Source organism: Nipponia nippon, unplaced genomic scaffold (assembly GCF_047370975.1).
Source record: "Nipponia nippon isolate SJK-2023a ecotype South Korea unplaced genomic scaffold, ASM4737097v1 scaffold_2, whole genome shotgun sequence".
Classification (NCBI taxonomy): Eukaryota; Metazoa; Chordata; class Aves; order Pelecaniformes; family Threskiornithidae; genus Nipponia; species Nipponia nippon.
Genome location: NW_028262336.1, coordinates 11,694,343 through 11,719,606, shown reverse-complemented (window position 1 = coordinate 11,719,606; position 25,264 = coordinate 11,694,343). Strand labels below are relative to the sequence as shown.

At 36.0% G+C, this 25,264-nt stretch overlaps 1 protein-coding gene across 2 annotated transcripts; it reads left to right on the top strand.

Moving 5' to 3' along the window:
- Positions 1–164: 164 nt before the first annotated feature.
- HJURP (Holliday junction recognition protein) lies at positions 165–25,036 on the top strand. 2 transcript variants are annotated; one of them, XM_087758198.1, is made up of 14 exons: positions 165–330; positions 1,613–1,679; positions 3,089–3,153; positions 4,840–4,867; positions 9,399–9,454; positions 11,028–11,067; positions 12,073–12,156; positions 14,623–14,684; positions 15,839–15,937; positions 16,702–16,762; positions 17,717–19,299; positions 19,858–19,915; positions 21,137–21,224; positions 23,321–25,036. In XM_087758198.1, exons 1-14 carry the CDS (start codon positions 253–255, stop codon positions 23,445–23,447), a joined length of 2,496 nt encoding a protein of 831 aa, XP_087614324.1. In that variant the 5' UTR covers positions 165–252; the 3' UTR covers positions 23,448–25,036. The 2 variants fall into 2 exon arrangements, with proteins under 2 accessions (XP_087614324.1, XP_087614326.1); XM_087758200.1 differs by lacking the exon at positions 12,073–12,156 and having other exon boundaries at positions 23,321–25,030.
- Positions 25,037–25,264: the final 228 nt, after the last annotated feature.

Sequence of the window (25,264 nt, the reverse complement as noted above, 5' to 3'; positions counted from 1 at the left end):
AGCCCTAGCAGCCAATCAGAATGAGAAAGGCGCCCCGCTGCGTACTCGGATGGGCTGCGGCGTCTGAACTGACGTGAGCAAGACCCAATCAGAGATGGGAAGCGGGGCGTAGGCCGTGGAGGGGTGGTGCGCAGTTTGAATTGGCGTGGGGCGGGACAGAAGTGTCTGCCCGGGGTAGCGGCCGGGGCCGGGGCCGCGGTCGCGGTGTGCGGGGAGCCCGTCGGCGCCGCGGAGGAGAGCAGCCTGCGCGCCATGGCCTTGGACCTGGACGAGCGGTTGCGGCAGAGCAACGCCCGCTTCGTGGCCTCCATCAACCGCATCTTGGAGCGGGTGAGGGCCGCGCTCGCGCGCCGCCCCGGCCGTTGGGCAGGGGCTCTCGTCGCCGTCCTGAGGCGGGGGCGGCGGGGAGGCTCTGTCACCTGGGGGGAAGCTCTGTCACCCGGGCGGCCGTGGCCCGCGGGGCCTCCCGGCTGCCACCGCCCTGCCTCGCTCCTGCCTGTCTGAGGAGCGCCGTCCGTTTACGGTTTCTTTTGCCGAAATGGCGTGTGGCGGGGCCTGGCCGCCCCTGTGCGACCCTCTGCCTCTGGAAGACTGCTGGGCAGCACGGCCCTCTGCCCGCCTCGCCTTAGGCAGTGGGAGCGCTCTCTGCTCCCCTCCTTCCCGACCACCTCTGAGTCCTGGAGTGTCAGTACTGACACGTTCAGTTTTCTTTTTGTGCACTAATTTGCAGGAACTGACATTGCATTCTCTTCATCAATTAATTACTTGTGGTGTCACGAGCTCCTGTTTTTCCTGGCTACCAAAAGCAGCTGTCACCCAGAGCCTCATGCAGCTTTGCGGTTTGTGCTGAGCCATGCACTCCTGTGCCTTGGCGTGAGTAAGCTGGTGAAGAGCCAGCTCCTTTAATATGTCCATAAAACTTAGATCTGGGATCGCCAGTATTAAATAATTAAATAAGACTTAAATATAAGTCTGAGTTGTCTTTAGAGTACCCTCAACCCAAATTAGCTAGCATTAGGTGAGGTATTTTCAATGAAACTACAGAAAGAAGTGGGACACTCCCTCCACAAATCCCCCTTACTTTAGAACTATTTTGTGTTAAAGATGCGGGAACCGTACACCTCCATCCAGAGCTGCATGTATTTATTCAGGGATGTCAGCTTTGCAGTTCAGGGAAATGTTTTGTGCTAATGTCTAGGCATAAGGCTAAGTCTGGTTCTAGAAAATTTTTCTCATCTAGCATTAGATTGGATATTTTTATATGACATGAGCTGTAGGTCTATGCTAAGTGGCTACTTCCAGTTACTACAGAGTAATTTTAGAAGAAACTCTGTAATAAACTTAATAAACTTAACTCTCTGAAGCCCCATTTTGTTAGTGACTGGCTTATGCTTTGAAATTGAATGATTTACGTACATGCTTAAAGCGTATGTGTTTCCTGTAGGAATTAATATTTCCAGATTGCTGACTTCTAACTTCAGCCAATAGAATGACATACTGATAATTTCACATATCAGTCAAAACAAAATTGTGTAAAAACAATACTTAAAATGCATGTTAAAAACATTGTTTTAATCATTTATTCTAATCTTTAATGGTCCTTTTTATTTAGTATAATCATCCTTTTGAAGATGATTTACTGATTTCCATGGAAACTCTCACTTACGATACGCCCGACGGTAAGAACTTCCTAAAGCTTCAATATTTACATGCTGTATATTTAGACTTAGTGAAGCATGCAACTGTTGGGAATTATATAACATTTAATTGCAACAGATACTGAATTTTGTCCACTTAGGTGTGACAATTCGTATGTAAACTTTGATACATGCATGTAATACCTGGAGAGTTTGTTTATATACACTGTTTTAGTCCATTGCATGCTCTGTTTTAGACAACAGAAAAGAGTTATTAGCAAAGTTCAGGATAACAATGGTTAATATTTGGATGTCTTGTAAGAAGAAGAATCAAAATGGAGAAGACTGAGGGGGGGGGAAGGAATGGAGGTATTAGCAGGAAGTTGATGCGCGTGAATGGATTGTATAGTTTCATCTCTGTTTAATATTCTGAAGGCTGCTGTGCTAAATTTCTCTTATGTCAAATGTCAGGGTGGAGAGGGTAGATAGCGTCTTTAACTTTTCATTGAATGTTCGTGTGGTTAGCATAAATCTATACCACATTATGCCATGTCATATTTTTCCAGTGTCTCATTCTAACTGTCAATCCCTTATAGAGTTGATAATGCTTATGGAGAGCTTATTGTGAAAAAACCCTGTTGTTCTAAAATACATTGCTCAGGGTTTTAGTGGGACTTGTGACTTAGTATCTTGGTGGCTTTACTGGGAAATGAAATGTTCTGCCAGTTTTTATCATCACTGAAGCGAGGATTACGATACAGAAATTGCCATATCAGTTCTTGTAAAGAAGAACTTACTGGACATGAAGTAGTATCGCAGTGTCAAGCCCAATGTAATCATTGTACCAAATATGATTTACGTTTTAAAGGCTTTTACAGAATGGGAAGTTCGCATTTTATATATATTGTCCAATGGGAGAGGGAGGAAACATGCATACAGCACTGAAATACATAGTCTTGAATTTGTAAAGGCTTGGTTATGCTTTTGGTTTAGTAACCTCTATTCAGTATGGAATGAATATGGTTCTCAGTCCTGTAAAGCCTTGATTATGGCTTTAAGTAACCTAAGATACCATGTAGTCTGCATGCATTAAATAAAACTTGAAAAGTAAAATAATGTTCTTTTTTTTTTTTTGCCCCCTCTGCATAGCATCTGGGGCTGTAATGCACTTTGGATTTTAGCTCAGTGTTGTTAGACTCAGCATGTGATTTTTTTTTTTTTTTTTTTTTTTGCCTGACTTCTCCATTAACTTGAAATTACAGTATTCTCTTGGTTTGTTTTCCTAGAAGTTTTTGTTTCAGCAATTGTATTGGAGGCTGTTCAGATTCGATAATGGCTTTTTACTATGGACTGTGTTCTTCCTAGATGTTTATGTTTGTTAGAATGATACTCAGTATAGATAGTGTTATAAGAAAAGCTACGTTTATATTGATATCTCTTGTTATTTCTAGGCCCAAAACAATGGGGGGAAGTGTCAACCAAGAAGCTTAAAAAATGGAAGAAGGAAGTACTTGAGGTATCTAATAATATAGTCCTACTATGCAGTCAAAATGTAGTAATATTTCTTTTTTTATATATATATGTAAAATATATATAGGAATACATTCTAGTCTTGCTGTGCCATATAATATTTGCAAGAGGTATTAATCAATAAAGTCAACATCTGCTTTAAAATAGCGTTTTAGGATAGATTGGTTAAGACTGTCACAGATCATAGAATGCTTTGGGATGGAAGGGACCTTTAAAGGTCATCTAGTCCATCCCCCCTGCAATTGGCAGGGACATCTACAACTAGATCACGTTGCTCAGAGCCCCATCCAGCCTGGCCTTGAATGTTTCCAAGGATGGGGCATCTACCACCTCTCTGAGCAACCCGTTCCAGTGTTTCACCACCCTCATCGTGAATAATTTTTTTCTTGTGTTTAGTCTAAATCTACCCTCCTTTAGTTTAAAACCATTACCCCTTGTCCTGTCACAGCAGGCCTTGCTAAAAAGACTATCTCCGTCTTTCTTGTAGGCCCCCTTTAAGTATTGAAAGGCTGCAATGAGGTTTGCCGTCAGCCTTCTCTTCTCCAGGCTGAACAACCCCAGCTCCTTCAGCCTTTCCTCATAAGAGAGGTGCTCCAGCCCTCTGATCATTTTTGTGGCCCTCCTCTGGACCTGCTCCAACAGGTCCATGTCCTTCCTGTGCTGATGAGATAGACTAAAACAGATGACTGTTTACCAGTGGTTAGCACCACTGGTAAACCTGGAAAATACGTTTTTAAATCCTGTCTGATGGGAACACGTACTTTTGCATCTCATCAGAATATTGTTACTGAAGTTAGCATGCATCGAATCAATTTATCTTGGTTTAGGTAATTAGGTTTTTGATTCTGAAGGGCTTACTGGTTTCGTCTTTAGATTTTTTTCTGTAAAATAATGGTAGAGTAATTAAAGTATCTTTGCAGTCTCAGCACTCGCTGTCTGTGTCAAGCTAAAGCCAGTACTGTTGTGGGCATATGATCTGTTTGTGGTTTTGGTTTTTTTTTTTTTTTTCTGAGTATTTACATTAAACAAGCAGTTGTTTCTTTTTCTATTTCCTAAACTCCCCATAAGAACTCAACAGTGAATTTCATCAAAATCTCAGTGTTTCTCACATAACTGTCAAAAGTCACCTTCCTGCTACATTCCTAATACATGTCTAAAAAGCTAAGTTGTGTGATGTGCCTGGGTAGTTAACACAGAAGTTGTTCCGAACCCCACAGAGTGAGGGGATGAGGGTGAAATTCAGTCTTGGGGAACAAGAGTGGATTTAATGGAGACAGAAAAGACTTGTATTTCCCTTTCCTTTTCCACTCCTGGTAATACCTTGTGTGTCATCTACTGAGCATTGCTGCACAACTTTACAGACTAAATCCATTAAGGACTGTAAAAGGAATTCTCTGTCTTAGCCTCTTATGTGGGCCAAAGTAGCTATAGCTTATAGAACTTGTAGAGACTTTAACAGCAACAGAATGGCAAGAAGGGAATGATCAGGTAAGTTTTACCATGTATTTGTGGCTTTTCTAGTCAGGCCATTGGAAACCTGAAGGAAACTGAATGATTATTTAGGAAATGCCTAGTTGTGAGATACACCAAAGTAAATAAAGGCATCGGTTAAAATAACTTTACTATTCTAAGAGTCTTCTGACTTTTTTTTCTCCCCTATTTCTAATTGCAGCGTAATAGAGGAAGTCAAAGGAATGCAGGTAAAGTGTATAAAAAAATAAGTGCTATAAATTGTGTTATCCAAAGTGTCTTGACTTAATAGAAGACGTCCTGGTTTTATGCCAAACTCTTTAGGATACTCACTGGTTTTTGTGGGGGGAACCACCCAAAAAACCAACAATACTTATGTTCATAAGGGTTCTGAAATATAGTTTAAAATGTTTAAGATGAGTAAATACATTATAATTGATGTTGCTATCATCACAAGTTGATTAAAATATTCTCCCCTTACTAATTAAACAGTAAGCTTTTCATTGTATTTGTCAGTTTTGTCAGATGTTCACTGAATCTGAAAATTCCAACCCTGACTTATGTGGGTGTACAAGTGGAGCAATTTGGAAGTTGCTAGCTTTTTGAAAATAACTAGATAAGTAAACATATTAAAAAAATGTGTGTTAAAAGAATTTCATGAAGTTGCATGATGAAATCTCAAAAATTTAGCAGATTATTGTGTATACTGAATTAATCAGGCTGCCTGCAGGAAAAAGTAGTATATGGCTATTTCATTAGAGATCACGTATCATGGTGGAAGTCAAATCAAGACTGCACATCAAAGTGTAACTCTGATACTACTTAGGGAGATGTATGATATTTGAAGATTTTCTCATTGTTATGAAACAGAGCTGTATGTTCCAATAAAAGACATGTTTTCACTGGGATAAATGATGGGGGAGAAATTATGATGTGTAGTACAGTGAAGGTATGTTGGGCTTTATTTTCTTAAGGTTTTGAGGTGTTTTTTTGATGTTGCTTATTTTATGACATTCATCTGAGAAATTTTTATGCTGAACATCTGAGGACAAAACACAACCTAGTATCTGTCTCTCTACAATCCTGCCAAAAAATTTGTCCATACAGGGTTCAGGTATAGACTTTGAATCAGCCTATGAAATAAAAAAGTTGAGCCAGGAAATAAGGGTCTCATAGAAAAAGATTCAGATGGTCCAGACCTTTGCCTCTAATTTTTATAAAATATATGCTGATGGGTCTGAATAGTACAAAAAATGACTGGCTGCAATCTGCAGTAAAACTCAGAAAGAAAGAGCATCTAGCAATTAGTTTTTTAAAAGATACAGTATTTGAAGTCTTTTAGACGTAATTTTTTGTTCATCTTTGTGCTTTGACCTAAGGTCTGAATGCCTTAGAAGTTCTTATTGAAGGAATTTACTTGGAGTTTCTTTAATGCTACGAAGACTTGATCTAATTAATTTTAAATTCAGTGTACTGCATTACAGATAAGGTAGAAAAGCAGAAAAATTTATACATTACATATTTTTTCCAACTTTTAATATAATTTGAGCAAAGGCTTTATTATTTAGTTACATTTTAAGTTATCCTAGGGAAGAAATATTTAACTAAATATTGGGGGAGTAGCACTAGTGTTAACAGCTTTTGTTATAAGGAAAAACCCACTCTACAGTTTTGTATTTATATGTGTATATTTTTATATGCTATAGAAGATAGAATCTCGTGGATTTTGTTCAATTTTAGCAAATCATATCTTGCACTGACTTTTTTTATTTGAAACACAAAAGTGCATGCAGTAAGCATTTGAACTGGCTGGTTGTGGTTGTTGTTATGCTTAAAAAGACAAAAACAAAAACAAAAAAAAACCCACACCAAAACCACCCCGAAAAACCCCAACCCAATACCCAACAAGAACAAAAAGATTCTTCTGGCTATGGATTATTAAAGCTAATGTGCAAGTTTTACCTATTCTTGTTCTATACTCTTAGGTGGGCTTGTTTTCAATTAGGACACATAAAGTTCTGTGCTGTTAAGTGTGAACATTTAAAATATCTTTATAAGACCCAAATACTGATTAATGAATCCCTTCCCTTGGAATATAACTTGTGTTATTTTTTCCAACTTGCAATTCTGAATTTTGCTAGAACCTATTTTTACTATTTGGATAGCATGCCCAGTACCCCTATGAAGTTTGGGTAAAATGACAATCCTTTGAGTGTTTGTGTTTGGTTTTTTTTGTATAAGGCAGTTTTGAGTATGAGAGGACCAAGTATGTTAAATTTCAACCTCCAAGAACAGCAATGATTTTATCATATATTAGCCACTTGGGAAATTTTTTTTAAACAAAACACCCTCTGGTGTTTCATAGATCTTGCTCAGTAAGGCATTTCAATGGGACGTTACCTTGTTATTCTGATTTCCCATGTTCCCAATCCAGAACTGTTTGGAAAATGCTTTATTCAGCTTCTAAAAAAAAATGCATTGCTAAAGGAAGCATTATAGTAGTTTTTTTGCAAAATAGTGAACATAAATTTCCTGAGAAGATTACAAGCTGAAGCCAGAGCCTTCTAGTTATCTAATATGCCTCGTTAACTTTATATGAGAGAGTGGTTTTATAGCCCAGTTTCTTACTGGTTGGAAAACTGTGCTTAGAATAGTTATCAATGGTCTGTGTCCAAACTGAAGGGAAACATGAGGGTTTTTTTCCAGGGCTTGTCCTGAGGAAATTACTAATTTATGTTTTCATTAAGTAAATAGTAAAAGAAGGGATACCCTTAATTAACTTGCAGATGATACCAAGTAGGGATGACCACTGTGAAAGATGGTCTGACAAATTGGGGCTAAAACTTAAAGTAAACTTTGTGTAATTTCATGCAGAGAAGTTCAAAGTAATAGACTTATGTAGGAATAATCAATTGCAGGAAGAGGCAATTTTGAAGGCTGGGTGAGCCAACGAAGAATATCACTCTGTTGTGAAAATAGCACACACTATGCTAGAAGATAGGCACAGGTGCCTAGTATGTAAAGCACACAAAACAGGTTTTCTGCACTGTTCAACAGTGATAAAACTTGTGGTGGAGTACTTTGTTTTGTATTCAATAGCAGCTTGACTAGCTGGAGTGAGTCAGAAAAAGAAAAAAATTACTAGAGCCACTGGTGATAGGTCTTAAATGGGGGGGGGGGCGGGGGACAACAAAAGAGAGCCTCTAGTTTAAATATTAGAAAAGCTTTCCAAATGTAAACATAAGAAAGTCCTGAAATATGTTTCTTGGAGATTATGGAGTTGCTCTTAAGAATGGGTTAGACTTCTCCTAGAGGTAGATTACGTATAGTTGTTCCTGCTTTAAAATGGAAGAAGGAACAGATGACATCTTTAGGTTCCTTTCCGTATCCTTTTAAGCCTTTAGAAAACTGGAAATCTTTATTGGTATGCTTGGCACTATTAAATAATATGAAGTGGTTATAGGAGTAAATAATACTCATGTGCCTGAGTTAGGTATGAGATAAGTTTTCTCACCATTTAACCAAAAAAAAAGTAAATTGCTTGTGATGTTTGACATCAATTTATCTGGAAACAGAAATGCAGAAAAAAGCAAGGATGACAAATTCTGCATTAAACAGAAACTTGTTTAATGACAGTCTTGAGTAGGGTAAACATCTGCTAAAGCACATGTATTGTTTTTATTGTCTAAGTCTATCATATGCATCCAATCATGAGAAGTCCCACTACAGCTTTAGTTCCAGTAGAGTCATATATTTGGAGATATAGATCTTCTCTTTTGGGAAAAATTAAATTTCTGTAATTTATGCAGTATTAACGATAGATTTAGGCAATAATTTTTATACATACATCATAATCATATGGACTGTATACAGACTTGAGAGATTGTAGCTTGTTATAGATAACTTTTTTTAAAATCTAACAAGGCGATGGTTAGAAATGTAACTTTTTGATGATATCAAAACAGTTTTCAGTCTGAGTAATTTTAACAGCAACAATATCTGGCTCCGAAGCTAATTGTGAAATAAGCTTATGTGGAAGTCACATTTATTTGAAGAAAGCTACTTCTCTGTGGGTCTAGTATGTTTTGGGTTTTATTTAAATCCATTTGAGTTGTGATAGCTAATGAAGAACGAAGTATAGATTGAAATGTAAAAAGGGGAGATACTGCTAAATTAGCTTTTACGCTCTTTATATTTCTTCTGCTTCTTATGAAATAAATGGCGGGGGGAGGGGAGAAAAAAACCACAAAGATTGTGGGTGGGTCTATCTGTGCAGGAAGACAGGCATAGCAGTTTTGGAAGGCCCCTTTGCCAAAAAGCATTAAAAAGATGCAGTAGAGGTTTGGGGCTCTACCCTCAGGCTTCAGGAGTAGCTAGTCTTTTTCTTATCCTTTTCAATAAAGAAAAATGCACAAAAAGTTTGCAGTTGTCTTCCTTTTCTACAAGTGATACCACCTGATAAAGGGGCAAATTTTATTTTCTGTGATGCTTCATGGGTTAAGAAGAAAACATGTAATATGGTAGATGTACATCTCTGATCAGAATTAGTCTGCTATATTTGACTAGAATGTTGTTCTGTCACTTGTCAGTTCTTTGTTTCAGTCCTATGTATGTTCTTCATTTGTTAAATATTTGCGTTAAGTCTTTTTCAAAATAAATAAGAGTATATATAAATGAAGAATTAACGAGTTCAGGTACAACATTGATCTGTGACCTATCAAATGAAAATAGAATTATTTTTTTCCTCCCATGCTTGCTAAGATATGTCAAAGCAACAGACCAGTGATTTTGAAGATGGACATTCAACAATACATCAGGTATGGGCACCACATTGCATCTACTTTTATAAAGCCTCTTTGGGAAAATGCATTTATGTAGTTAAAAGCTAAGAAATTAATCATGAGCAGGTGGTCCTGTACTGTAGCTATAAAGTTAGATTTTAAAGACCTACTAATTGCTGAATTGAATCACTTTATTCTCCTTAAATATGTACTTCTGAAAAAAATGAGGGCTTAAAGTATTTTGCTGCAGTTCTTTCACTGCAGTTCTTCAAACTTCAGGTATCTTATTAAACAATTGCTTTATATTTCCCCTCATGTAGTTCCCCACGTGTAGTTGCATTATTTTAGGAAAGATGTGTCTTTACTTACCGGGTGCATGTTCATGTAAAATTAAAATCTTCATGTTCTGCTTAATGTTGATCATCTAGTGTACTTCCCATGATTGTTTCCTCCCCTGATAGGTTCTGTGCTTTGAGATGGTGATGAATTCAAGTTCTGGACTTCTGTGTGTGGTGGTCTAATACATTTTGTGATGGATTCATGCAATTTTTTTAAAATTTTTACTGTGTCCCTACTCACGTTGTTTATGTGGTAGGCTTTACGTACGTTTCATATAATTACATATCCTTCCTCCCATTGTGATATTTGGGGTATTGAATAACAGTCGTGATATCAGCCATGGATTTCAGCTGAATTCTATTCTTCTTTTCAGTTCATTTAAAGGGAGATAGAGCCATTGGACATAGGCTTTAAACCATCAACCATGTCTTTTTTAGTTAGGCAATATGTGTGTTTAACTTCTTTAATTATTATTTGTAAAATCTGTGGTTGTCTAGAATAACTTCTTTTGACTCCTTATCTTTTTAAGGAGAAAATATTCAGCATTTGAAGAGTGATATGGGTCATCTCCCTGGTCACTCCTAATTATTTGTTCTATATAGGTACTAGTTAGGATTGTCTCATTTTATTGATGTCATTTTAACCCACAATACATTAATTTTGTGATTGAACTGGACAGAATAGATTTAGACTTTTTTTGAAAGAAATTCTGAAGAATGTGATGTCAGATATAGATTGTAAGCATTTAGAAAAGGTTCCTTATCCATATGAATGAGTTTTTTATGCAACTGTCAAGACTTATACAAAATAGAGAAAAAAAACATTTGAAATACTATTTATGGGTTGTTTGAAGTAGGCAATTAAGAATTGTTTAAAGTGGGCAGTTGAGAAACTTTCCTTATACGTTGGAACAGAGAAAAATCCGCAATAGATACTGATAAAGATGTGGTGATTAGAATTAATCTGTCAACTCTTTTTTGCTCTTGTTGTATAATAGCTTCTCCTTGCATTATTTGTCTGAATATAGCAGGGCTGGAAGAAAATAGTTTTCCCCATTGAGTAATCAGATGTGAATCGAGACAAATTTGTGTACAGGTTTGTTAATAAAGATGGTGTCATTTGGACATAGTTTGTGGAATACGATTGGGTTGTTTTCACCACCACCGCCACCCAAAAAAAATTGAACAAGTAGTGAGAGCAGAAAATTCTACAGACTAGTTAATATAGCTTATGCTACCACGTCTTAAAATTCCTTTCATGTGCTTTTAAGGAATCTCCTGAGAACTCTCGTGTGGATACATCTGACATAGGTGGGTGTTTTAATTTCCTTTTTAGCTACCTTTTTTTTTAACTTTTTTGAAAAAGATTGCAAATAACTTTTTCACAATTTTCTAATATAGTAAAATTTTAATGTGTTTTGTACCCTTTCAGAAAGTAAGTAATAGGAATAACAAGAGACTGAGGTACTGGTAGTACTATGAAATCAATATCCACATTCCTCTTGAAAATCTCGGTCCTGAATCCCTGATATGTTGGAAAGTCTATGTGGAATATGTTCAATTGCCTTTTCTTAATAAAGAAAGTAACAGTGAAATCAAAACTTTGGCATACATGGCAATAGAAGTTTTATTAACGATTAGAATATATGCATTAATTTCTAGTGGTCTGGTGAATACAGATATTGCATTCAGCTGCAACAATACATCTTCAGTAGTGTTTGTAACAGTATCAGCATCAGTTTTGTGGCCTGTCTGCAAAGTCTTGCGTGGTTTTGACCTTGTATTCCCAAATAATTATTTGATTGTATTAATCAGTGGTAACAATCTTTGAATGACTGTTTTTAAAATATTTAAAACTTGTATTACTCAAGATCTTTTGATTCTTGTGCATATAAAAACTTACTATTTTGCATAAATTAAACTATGGCTAGGTGGTAACCAGCATTTAATGATTAAAAGAGCAGTTGCAGCAAAATACGGTTAGCTGATGTTTAAATACTCTGGTAAATTAGGTGCTTCATACAAATAGCTGTCTCCAAGGCAGATGACTACCTCTCTGTTGAGGGAAAACAGAAAATAGCAATCTGAAATTTGTCCTAGCATTTGAGAGGATAATTTCAAATATCTATTTGAATGATAAAATAATTTCTGCAAATTCAGAAAATGTGACTTCATTGTTTCTCAACCTGTGCAATGAAATATGGGAAACAAATTTCAGAGGCATCTGTAGCTTAGCTTCTGTAAGTGTCCTTTGTGTCTTTTGCACTCATGGGATAAATGAGTGATGCAGTTCAGACTCTGCTGTCTTCATTGCAGCGTACAATAATATGATTATCCACTCCTCCTCCTTCTCTTGTGAATATTCTAGGAAGAGACTGGAGAGGATTTATAGCAGCCTCGGTGAGTCCCAGCTATCTCCAAATACAGTAAGACCTAGAAATTAGCTTCTTAGAGATGTGGGATTGGATTCCTCACTTAAAAATGGAATTCACCTAGGTGTTCTGGGGGTTTTTTTTGGTTGTTTTTTTTTAATATATAAAAGGTTAGCAATAGGGAATGCTAACTGTTAAGAAAAAAGTGTATCTTTAGATGCTTTAGCTAAAACTTTAGCTTTGGCAGGTTTTTTCCAGCTTTAGTATTTGTACAGAATGCTTCACACTTCTCAGTGAAGGCAGTGTTTCTTCCAGGTGTTATACAGTATTTTTATTCTAAAAGTATGCAAAGCCTATCAACAGCAGGTACAAATAAAGTGAAACAGCTCTCACCTGTACTTGCAAGTTTTGGTCTGCCCTTAACAGGGAACATTATTAGATCTACTTAATTATTAAATTATTAGATCTTCTTTGGTTTCACAGGAAGGAGCATGGCAAAGTATAATGATATCTGAACAATTTCTTCTATCTATTAGGATAGTATCACAGAAAAATGAATTTATTTGGAGAGAAAGGGGAAAGTTCAATCTGAATTGCATATTTATCTAAGTGTCTTTAAGTTTAGAAGATCACATCAAAGTCAAACCTTAAAATTTACAGTAACCTTCTTACTAACATGTTCATCTTTTACGTAAGATATATCTTGTAGGTAATGATAATGTATTGAGTCTGTCTCCAGTGAAATAACTTCCTGTATTATAGGTCAAATTTTCCAGAGAGAAAGGTGGGAGTTTTCATTTTTCCACTCTCTTCTGCACTTAAGGAACAAAAGTGTTCCTGAATTTCCCTTTTGGCCCTTAAAAACACATTAAGGTTCCCAGGAAAAGATACTTCACTTCTTTCCATTCTGTGCTGTGCCATGGTCCTCTGCTGATAATTAATGTTCCAGTGATTTGAAGTATGATTGTCAATACATTGAAGACATACTAAAATTACACTTTTGTGAGGTTTCACACCTAGAAGAGTATTCAATTTATATACAGATCAGTTCATTCTGTGATACAAGCTATTGTTGAATAACTTGTAATTGGCATGATGGAGTTGGACCATTCCTGGACACTGGAGTTGTTACCTTTATCTCAAGAACCTCCCATTTTTGTAGCAGTCTAGTCTGGTCATCTCAGTGACCATTTAGGGAGCGGTCTGCCAGTTTTGTGCCTGATTCTACTGGAGGAAGAAGAGTGTATGGCAGAAAGAGTATCAGCTGTTACAACAGAAACTGGAGCTGAAACTTGTCCAGATTAAAACATTGACGTTCTTACTCCTTCCTCCACTATTGATGCTTAGTAACTGATTTCCTGTGGTTAAAGCGACCACAACTTTATCTTCCATTAGTCATGTGGGAAGAAACTTTGATAATCTGACAGGTATGGGTTTCAGTTCTAATAAAATAATTCTGCTGGGGTCAGGTAGACTGTCAAAGCCAACCCTCTGATTGCTCAACATTTTCACCAGAAGATGCGAAATTGCGTTGTCTGCCACAAACATAGCGTTTCTTTCATACGTATCTTTATCCTAGCTCTATGGCAGCAGCTGTCCACAGAGCTTTAGGTGATGATTGCACTGACAGGGAACAAAAAAGGAAGATGGGATTAGCTGGCAAAGATTTTCATTCTGTTTTTAGTAATTTAAGAATAGTATGAAGAGGCATTGATGTGGTAGGTATCATAACCAAGATTATTTTTACTCATTGTTTTCCTTTTCAGGGTTGTTCTCTCCTCTTTTCTTCCCTGTGGTGAACACGATCGTGGGACAAAGATCTAACAGCCAGGGAAATTCAGAAATCAGGGCTTACAATGAAGTCACGTATTTTATGATTGTGAAAAACTGAGGCTTTAGCTAATGATGAAGAGGAAGGCCCAGCTACATCAAGCAAGAAAAAATGTTTTGTTGCGTTTCATTCACAAAAATACCCATAGAATACCTAAAAAATTGAGTTGGAAGATTTGGACTTGCTTTTTAATATTCTCAAGTCTGTCTTATTTCTCAGCTTCGCAGTTCTAAGGCAGTCTTGACAGTAAGAAACTAAGAAAAGGAAGCGTGATAGAAGGTCCTTAGTATCCTTGTTGGGATATTTAGGAATGTAGTGGGAAATAAGTGGGAATGATACATTAATGAATAGCAAATCTTGCAGAGCAGGGCTTTGAAAATATTTTACTCTCTGAAATGGTTAGCATAAATCTTGAAGAAGTGGTTAAAAGCACGTTGTCTTCACTCTTCTTTGTTCCCCTCAAGTCATTTATGAACCTATAAACCATGCTTTTTAATTGGACTTGAAATGGAAATGAAATACAGATAAAAAGTATTAATGTAGAAAACTGTTTTCTAAAATGAAACCACTTTAGTCAATGTTATACAGTGTGTGTTTAAAAACATTTCCATTTTGGTTTTAAGTTCAACTAGATTTTATTTAGTATTTATCTTCAAATTGTAGATGAAGAAAGTGATGCCGATATCGTTTCAGTAAGAAGAAAATTTGAAGACATTCACTTCCAGGTAAAAATTTCTGGTGTCTAATGTCATGGAATAATTTTGTGTTCAGTAGAAATGATTGAACTATTTGAATAGCTTACACATGCCTGATGAGTTGATGCACTCTCAGCAGAAGACTCTATGTAGTCTGAGTCTTAATGCACATTTTTAGTAAGTATAGCAAGCGAGAGGTTCAATAAATAATGTCATGAAGATCAGTATGAAGTAATATTATGTCTTGGTATTATTAGTACGCCAGAGAAAGCCATACAACGTATTGCATAGAACAGGCAACCCTAAGAAAGGCTAATATAGGTATGGAAAAAAAGAATAACCAGATGAATCACAAAGTGAAAACACTTACAAAAAATATGATCATTCACCTGAGAGTCTAGCATAAACAGATAACATGATTTAAAAAAAAAAAAAAAAGTTAATCTGAAATAATGGCTACCATAACAAAAGCAGACTGGTATCTTCTGCTGGTGTTTCCCCAACTAGACTATGGGTATCAGGACTACCCAGGGCAGTTACATTGATGAAGAAAAGTACAACACACACTTTGTGTGTGCAGCCATTCTAATCCTGTGTTCTGCTTGCTCAAATACAATTACCAAAAATTTAATTTACTGTCCTTACTCGTTTAGCATAGTGCTAGGCATTGTCATGTCTCTGACAACAGCTAATACAAACTGCTTCAGAAAGTGAGAGTTTCGCTAATGAAAAATGTTTGCCATTTATCACCAAATGCTTTTAGATTTTTACATAGAGGTGCATTATAGAGTAGACCTTAATTTGTATATGAATTCATGGGATGTTAATAATACATGTAAAGGTTTGCAGACATAATTACCAGTGCTTTGTAACCTAACACTAAGACTTTTTTTTTTTTGGGGGTGGGGGGGGGGTGTCATCTTCTGAGGCAGTGTGTGCTTTTCCCTGTGTCAATAAACTAGCTAGTTATGTCTTTTTATTTGTCTTGACATACAGTTCCTTAGTTCCTTCTTGGGATTTTTTTTTTTTTGACATAAAATGTATGCATTAAAAATAAGCTTATGCTGTTTGGATATCCTCATCTGAATAATACTAGTTTGAAACAAATCTAAGTTATATGTTTGAGTTTGTCAGTGTTACTAACTTCTATGTGTTTTAATTAATTCTTTTTTTTTTTTCCTAAGAATCTGTATGTAGATGATGGGAAAACTCAAGAGAAAGTAAAAGTTCAAGTGGATGTCATAGTACAAGATTATGCTAGAAAAATTCCCAAGTGGATTACGGTAACATAATTCTCCTGTTCTGTTATAAGTTATTAGCTAATTAGAATAAAATAAGACCTCTCTAACTGTGCAGCACAGTGAATTCTAAAACAACTCCTCTGCTGTTCCATCGTTGTTCCTCTGCTGCTTGCTGTCTACATAAATATCACAGTATCTCAAGTCTCTGACAGCAATGATTTGTAAGAAACAGAGCAAATGATATCCAAATATTTCTTTTTTTTTTTTTACTGCTATACTTTGTTCTTTGAACCCTGATGTGCGAGTTGATCTTTACTTCAGTAAGTTTTCTAAAAAGCCTAAATGTGAGGTTTGTAGGGAGAAAAAAAAAAAAAAAAAAAAAAGGAGTTTTAGCTTTATTTTTGTATTGGGGGTGAGGGGGATTTGGGGCGAGGGGTTATGTTACATGGTACAGCTTCTGTTTCCTACTGGAGTAGCCAGAGATATGCAGATTATACAAGTATATATATCCATGTATAAATTCTCATATTTGGGAAAGGGATTAAATTATGATACATAATGTAGAAGTTGCAAAGATGATAAATAGACTTCCAAGATTAAACTGGTTAAAGATTAAAAATTCTTACTGAAGTCTTAGACTAGACTTTCCTCCTTGTCTGAAATTTCCTGAGCCCCTTAGGACTGTATAGGACCTAGAATAGTAAGGAGAGAGTAGGAGGAGTCATAGATAAGGTTTTTGATGTTACCTTTGATGTGCAAAAAATTCAGGATATTGGATTATATGTCTTTTTTTGTTTCTTTTTCAGATAACACCTCAAGGTTCGTCAGAAGGTCTTCATTTAGCTTCGCCAGTGCGAGAACTGATTGGTACAACTAAATCTTTTGGGTGTTGGTCAAATATGTTAGTTACAAAATGTGTTTTTATTAAAATTTATTAAAAATAAATATTTAATTTATTGAAAACGCAGAGGCACTATTTATCCAACAGAAAAGTTCAACAGGCTGGATTCTTGAAGAGATGTTAGACATGATTTAGCTTATGGCAAAATGTATTTGAAAAATAGAAAATAAATAACTTGTATACATAAAACCAGCTGTTCTTAAATAGCCTCAGGAAAAAAATGCAAAGTTACAAAATTTGGCAGCATTAAGCTCAATTAAATGAAAGCATAATTTTTTTGGTTCTGCTTATTTTAAATTCAAGGAATGTAACGAATGGGTTTGGGTCTGCTGGTAACTGGTACTCAAAGTGGTACTTTACTAGTAAACTTCTGCAGAAGCTCTCCAGACTTGATGCAAACCTAAGACAGAATTTTGGTGTAAATATTTTAAGCCTAACAAGTACAAAAAGCGTTATCTTCATCATGCTTTACGGCAAGCAAAGCTGCACTGGTACTAGCCAAGTTCAAAGCTTTCAAGTAATATGGAAATAAAGTAACAAAACCTGTAGGATAGGCCTGTTCCTCCTGGTCAGAAATCACAAAGAGCAAAGCAGTCTGCCTCTACAATGAAAATATTTTGCATCTATATATTAAGCTATTTTAAAATAGGGGTTTTTTTCCCAACACATTTCTTTTGTTTTCTATAGCTTGCTAATGCAATATGGTTAAGAAAAGCCTTCTAATTTTTTCTAATGGATTGTATGTTAATCATCCATTTAGCATGGCAAAAAAGCTTAATGAAATATGCTATTACAGTAAGACCATCTGTACCGCATGCAGTTGTTTAATTCATATAATACATTACTGGAAGTGCCCTAATAGGTTTGGGGTTTTTTCTTCTTCTGGTTTTGTTTTGTGATTAATTTGTTTTTTTGAATAGGCAACCAAGCTGCTGTTTGCAGAAAGAAAGTAGAGTTGTCAAATGAATGTTCTTCATCCAGACCTCTACAGTTACAATTTTCTGGTGCTCCCATTTCACCAAATACAATAACCATACCCAGACATCAACCTTCTCCAGAACTGGATAAAACTTGCTATGATAGTACCTTGGAAGAATACCAGTCTGCAGATGAGGAATGCTCCTGGAGCAGTGTAACTCTTGCAGATTTGTATCCAGCGATGGTAGAGATACTTACAAGGCTCATGACAAAGCAGTCTCGGAGAAGAGCGTTAAAATACATGTTTGGACACTTAAGGCACAAAAGATGGCGTTCTAGAAGACCAAAGCTTAATGTCACTGTAGACAAAATAAGAGGGTTCAGACCTTTTAAACTGAAGCAAGCACTACCCAGCATATGCAGCAGTAGAAGTGAAGACATCCAGGATCAAACTTTTGGAAGTGAGAACAGAGAACTTTGTGATGACAAGTGTTCCATTAATAATTTATCTGGTCTGGTACCTTATTCTTACATTGATACAAATGAAATCAGAATGGACTACTCTGACTCAAGTTTAAAACATCATTTGGTATCTGGAAAAGGCCAAAAAGTCTCCAAACAGACTGTTTTTCCTAATGTTATGGCTAGAATGGGAGAGACATTTCTAGTTGAAGATGAGTTACAGACTACTGTCTCACTGAAGAATTCAAACTGCAAAGAAAGTGAAAAATTGCCTTACAAATGCTCCTCAGAATACCGTTTTATAACGTCTACTGCCAGTTCAGGGTCAACAGCGCTTCGTCTGGTAAAAAAGAGTAAAACTCAAAAAACTGACTTTCCTTGTGGTGATACCTCAGAGGTGTGTTCATCCATTTGCAGTTCCTATGGCAGTAATAACACTTTTACACCTGTCACAAACTCTCCTCTTTCAAGAGGATCAAATACTTTGCTCATAAATCCTGAAAAAATCATTTCTGAAAGACGAATTTCTTTCCAATGCAAGAGTCCTTCAAAGATGCCCCAGAAATATGAAGACGCATTTGAAAAACTCTACTACAAACTGTGTTCCAAAGAAATCCAAAAGCCTTTGACACTGACAAGACCTCTTTCAAATTCACAGAACCTTGAAGAGAAAAGAAGATTAATAAAGAGTAATTTAAGTGATTCTGTGAGGTCTGATACACAGTATGATAGAGAATTTGACAGGATCTATGAGCAGTTGTGTAGTGAGGCTGTTCCAAAACTTCCTGGGTTTCAGAGAGCTTCAAATTTAAGGAAATATGAAGGAATACAGATGTCTGAAACTGTAAATGCTCTTGTTAACTCGCCTGTTCGAACTTTATCTGCAATTCCCAGAGTTAAAAGACTAGGAAATTTTCAAAATGATCTTCTTTGTTCACCAGTAAAACGACTGAAAAATATACCAGAACGTTACTTTCCTTCAACAAAATGTCAACAGATTTCTCACAAAAAAAATGTTAATCTTCAGACAGTTGGCATGGATTTTTTGAGCACATACAACGGCAGCACATACAATGGCACATACAACCCCAGCTTTTTTGACAGTCACAACTGTCAGAGTCAGGTACTTAAGGACCTTGTAAAAAAATGATTGTGCACTCTTTGCTGATAATTGGAGAAGGGCTTAAAAAATGGACTAGAGCTGGAAGCTGTTTAAACTAGTGACAGCATACTTCTGGTGCTATTTGATCAGTAGGGTTGTTTTACGGGTTTGGGGTTTTGGGGATTTTTATTTGCTAAAATATAAGTTGTATCAGGTCCCCTGGATCATGTGAGGAATCTCACTTCATTTAATCACCTTGAAAATCATTATATAATGCTCAATAAAAGATTTTGTTACATTTTAATAGACTGTATAACTGGTTAAAATAATCTCAAACAGTGACCCTGTTAATTAAGGTGTTGTCCTTCTGAAATGATGATGTTTTATTCATTTTATAGATGGACAAGGTGAGGCAAACAAATTAAGTTTTACTAGGTTCCATTGGAATCATTAGACTTGTTGATTTAAATATTAAATCAGGCCCTTAATTCCAGGTTGCCAGGCATTTGTTCTGAGGCAAGCTGTGAAATAATACATGAGGTTTTCCATCGATGTAATTTGTTGATGCTTTGTTTTCAGGACTCTGGATTTTATGCTTCAGACAAAAGTCTTGGTATTCCTGGTACTTCCCTGCAAGGTTAGTTTCAGAGACTTTATGAATTACTACTTTAGCAAGCACAAGCGCTTTTTCAAAGGGTAAGTCTACAGATCTCAATAGACCACTGTCTAGATGACAGCTCTTCTTCCTCAGTAATAATTTGGTATGTTTAAGTGTTCCTTTAAGTAAGGATTCTATACAGAAAAGGGTTTCCTGAATCGCATGTTAACAGCTATTTAAGAAGCTTTTCTTTAGGTTAACTAGGACTTTTCCTATTAAAGTGTTGCTTATTATCCACTGGTTTTTCTCTCTTCCTTTTTTTATTTTATTTTAAGTTTGCTGTTGCTTTTACTTTCTGTATCTCTGTGGAAATGCATAGCTTGTTAATCCTACACTTGAATAACCAAATGCTGTTGTTTGCATTCTTCAGCTTTACAAAAATTTGCAACTGAGTTGTTGCATGGCTACTGTCACTTGCTTAGGTGAATTAGATTATTAATCTGGATAAAAAGACTTTTGCTCATTCAGGACAGTAGAATTTTATTATTTTGAAATAAATAAACAAACACAAAACTCCATTAATTTAAGATTTTAGATTGCAATCTCTTAATTTCCTTTTAAAAATCTGATTTTGGTTAAAGCATGTTTATAACATAACCTGAACTTTTTTCCTGCTAAGTAAAATCACCAATGTTTATTTTCCATATTTTATTTTTATGAACCTTGTCATCAAGACAACAACTAACTAACATGTAAAGGAAAATACTGAAGAAGGTGACTTGAAATATTGTCAACTGGTATACAAGAAGAAAATGGCAGAAGAAATGCACTTGTTTGCATGGTTCTTGCCTTGTTGCATTTTCATTACTGATTAATTGTAAATACTTTGATTATTTGAGGTGGACTTATCCCAACTGTCTTATTTTGCCTTCCTCAAATTTTAACTCATACTTTATATTACGTTTTTTCTGGTATCAACAGTTTCTTCTACTTCTACCTGTTTCTAATGGTGATAAATTATAAGTATTTTGAAGAAACATAGCTTGTACTTAAATCCATTCAATGTATAAAATGTATTTGAAATTACGTTTTGCCAGAACATTTTGCATTAAATATTTTCATAAGGAAATTTGCTCATTGAAGTATGCCAATGAAGTATTACCAACATCTTAATAGGCTAATATTTTAACAACATACTGTAGTGTCCATGCTACTCAGCATTGTTCTTATCCTTTTCATACTACTGTTTTTCATCACCAGAAGCTGGGATTGCAGATGCCTACTCTGTTTGGCCTAGGGCAATGAAGAATTACAGCTGTCCCGGAAATGCACAGAAGAATCACCAAAGGTAAGTGCCTTTTGAGAGAAGAAATTTCAAAAGAAATTCTTGCTGCTCTACATCTACATTAAAGGTATGGAGGTTGTTGCTGACATGCATACTTCTAGAATGAAAATCAGCATGGATGCTTGGGGGAGGCCAAGCTAATCAAACCTGCAGATTGAACGCTGGGAACCTAGCCAGACTCCAGCATGGATGGCCAGTGAACACAAGTTAGTAAGATGGCCTAACTGAATAGCTACTCTAGTCCTTCTTTTGTGTTCATTGTATAGGCATTTATTATTTTAGATATAACTATAGAATTGTTTTGATTCTGGCTGTGTGTTTGAGCTAACAAGTCCTCTCAGATCCTTAGGCTGTGGAGAGTGCAGTATATTGCCATTTAAAAGGACTTTCAAAAGTTAGCATCTGTGCAGTTGGGCTTAGTTACCTGTCTTTTGGCTATGTGTACACAAGCAGGGGCTCTGTTTGGAAGATATCTGAGATCCTCTCCTCCTGCTGTTGGCACTATTGGCAGTGTATGTAGATCTCTGGAAGGAGAACGCTCCTTCCTGCTCCCTGGATACTGGCCTACTACATCTGCTTTTCTTAGAAAATATGTGACTTTTAAAGGATTCTCAAGTTTCAGATCTCTTGGATTTTTAATTGCAAACTAATTTAATAGGCAGCAAGATTAAAAAGCATTAAAAGTTCTCTAAACAGTTTCTCATTTTATTTTCCAAAACATTTTTTACATGCCTTTTTGCCAAAAAGCCTAATTTGGCACCACAAGATATGCTGCCTTCCCAAACTCAGTCAAGAAATATTTTCACTATGCTTGAGATGATCATACAGCTGATATAAAGATTTTCTGACAACGTTCAAATTAAAACTTCAAAGGAAGCCTGAAGGCGTTTTTAAACTGCATCTATGGAGAACTTAACCAGAAAAGAGGCTGCATGATTTAAAGAAAAAAGGTTCAGTTTAAGCGAAGATGGAATTAAAACTAGAGGCATGTATTACAAATATATAACAATATTGGTAAAGATTGTATTTGGATTATTTTTGATATAATGGAAGATTGGAGGCAAGCTGATGAGTATACAAGGATGTTTCTGTGATGTTGAGTATGCCCATTCAGCTGAATAAATTTCTGCTCAGTTCTTGGATTCCCTCTTTTTTTTCCTCACTTTTTTCCTGACTCCATACAAAGTAGCCCTCCCTATGAGATTAGTAATTGTTCTGAAGGAAAAGGTTTTCCTTAATGCGTGTAAGTAAAGACGTTTGAGAGAGAGTAGGAAATCAGGATTTCATGAAGTGCTTTCTTGCCAAGCCATCTGGAATAAAAATCTATTTCTTTGTCCCTTAATTACACAAATGCATGTTTGCTGATTTGTAGCCAAACTGGACTGTCAGCTGGCAAGCTTCCTGGGGCTTGTGGTGTGATATTCTTAGCCTTCTACAGTTCCCAGGAGACAAGCTCTTCTTTAATGGCTTCACAGCCCTCAGAAGTTTTATGCCTAAGCCATGTGGCAAAATGCTCTATGTTGTAATGAATGGTTGTGGAAAGAAAAGGAATATTGTGTTCCTGTCTGGAACTTGATTGCCTTTATCTAGAAGATGATTACGAAAGAGATATTTCAGAAAAGGAAATGTTCATAACTAATAAACTTTTCTTCAGCTCTGTGTGAATGCTGTCCTACAGCTATACTGCTATACTTAATTGTCAGATGAAAACCAAAATAGTTTAAAATAGGTGTTAAAAAAAATTATGCCATTTCTTAAGTAATATGCAAGGAAATAATTGTATTTTCACTTGTATCTTTCATTTTTAGCTATTTGTGAATACATTCAAAGAATACATGTCCAAGTAATAGATATTTGTATAATTTAGGTTAATGTAGTAGCATTACTGAAACATTAAAATGACATAGGATGAAAAGTTTCCTCTCCAGCTTGAAAGCACATAGGAATGCAGACAAGGAGTCCTGCTGCTGTTCACAGTCAAGATGTTCAGATACCTTGCTTTGGCGATTTGTTTAGATTTCATTCTGTTCACTGGAGTTCCAGCAAGCATAGTATTTCCGTGTAATTTACTTTATCATCTAAACAATTCTTTTCTGTAGAGTATCCAGAAAACTAAGCTACGCTGATGGGAAAGACCAAAATCCTAGCAATCCCTTGGACGACTTCCTGGTCAAAACTCACCAAGGAGCATTCATGGACTGCAACAGAGAAAACATTGTTTTATAAAGTTATGGGTTGTTTTGTTTTTCTTTCTTCTTCCAAGAATCAAGGGTGTATTATATGTATGTAATATACAATTCGTCCTGATTTATACTTCCCTGTAATATAAATCTTCAGGAAATGGCTCATCCTTTCTGACAGGGGGCTTCTTACTCCTTTGGCTTCATCAAGTATTGCGGGGAATCAGGGTTCCTATCTATGGCTAAGTTTAAATTATGTATTTGGTAGCGTTTATAATAACAATGTAATCTGTATTATCTTTTTATCTGCTGATAAGCTTTGATTCTTAATGTATTAGTATTAAGATAAGTAACAAGCTCTTTCTGCTAAATTCCTGCCTATTCATGCTTTATAGATATATCAGTACTAAATGAATGAAAAAATGTAAACTGGGCTGGATGATCCAAATGCAGTATTATACGCTATGACTTGCAATATCCTTGCTACGTAATTTTATATTTTTGAAGTAGCTCACCAGAGTTGATTGTTCAATAAAATTTTATAATTTTTAGTGGATTTGATAGTTATATTCTGTGTTCTAACAAAATTCTACCTGACACAAGATATATTCTAAATAAAAACCTATTCTGAACAAATACCTGCTTTCAGCATTTTATTTCAGGTATGTGAATTCTCAGGAGGAGTTTGTATACCCACAGCAAATACTGAGAATGATGTGGCAGGGTCTCGCAGGTTTTCATTGCCGTGTTCTTTCTTGGCAAGGAGATTGTTTTAGTGGTGTCAGGTCAAGTACACTCTGTTTTATCAGCATTGCCCGTTGTCAGTTTTCTGAGCTCCAAAAAAGGAAACAATCATTGTCCTTTGGCTTTACTTCATTTCTGGGCACACAGGAGTGTTTTATGTTATTTTAGCTCTTAAAACCAATATCTTATTATCTTAAGTGGTGGTGTTCTTGAACGGAACAAGAAGCCAGCTTCAGAGAGGTTTACTCTGCGATAACACAAGAACTTCTGCAATACACGCACGCACACACGTGTTCTGTCCCTCATCATTTGCATATTGTGTTTCCTTCAACAACAGTAACAAAAGATTGTCCTTTAGAAATGCATTTGTGGCTCATTTTTCTTCCTGTTCCAGGAAGTTCATCCGTGGATGAACTGTAGGGAATATGCTTTGTGAAATACCTTCTTGGATTTGTTGAGGTAATGATTTCCCAGTATTTCTTGATACATCAGTACTGAGAGATGACATTACTCCATTAGTCTAAAGGAAACTAGATGTACCTAAATCCCATGAAGTGGACTTATTGTTACATGTACACCCCATGAGAGAAGTGTGTACTTCATTTCTGTTAAATTAATGATCAGGCTGAAATGACAGGTTGAATTTAGGTAACTTGTAGAAGTTCTTTGGCTTTGGAGTTTTTAGAGGAAAGGCATAATCAAAAGTGCAAATGCTGTGAGAAAATTGGGAAAGAGCGTCTCTTGTACAAAGTGTACACAAATTGTATTAAATGAAAATACAGCATCCCTTATTACATGCATATGTTGGAAAATAGTAACAAATAGACTCTTGGGCCTGTGCTTATTTGCTTGAGAGATTAAGAAAGCTTTTTCTTTTAATTGTCTCAGGGTGCTGAGTATTGTATTTGATTGGTACCAGCTAAATTGAAATATTTTATATAAATATTTTACATATTAATGCTATTCAAACAATTTTGATATGTGAGTCTAAGCAAGAGTATGTTGATAGGTATTTTATTACTTATTTTATTCCTACTATGGAACAAAGTATAATTCCTTCCAATCTAATCAAATTAAGTTAGTACTTAATGCACTGATATCTAGGTGTTTAGCTTTGGA

What these genes read in the sequence shown, in the direction of transcription:
- HJURP (XM_087758198.1), top strand. Translation starts at nt 253, where the DNA reads ATGGCCTTGGACCTGGACGAGCGGTTGCGGCAGAGCAACGCCCGCTTC. An exon ending in AGGAAGTCAAAGGAATGCAG is followed by an intron (nt 4,868 to 9,398) that starts GTAAAGTGTATA and finishes ATGCTTGCTAAG; the next exon opens with ATATGTCAAAGCAACAGACC. An exon ending in TGTGGATACATCTGACATAG is followed by an intron (nt 11,068 to 12,072) that starts GTGGGTGTTTTA and finishes TCTTCATTGCAG; the next exon opens with CGTACAATAATATGATTATC.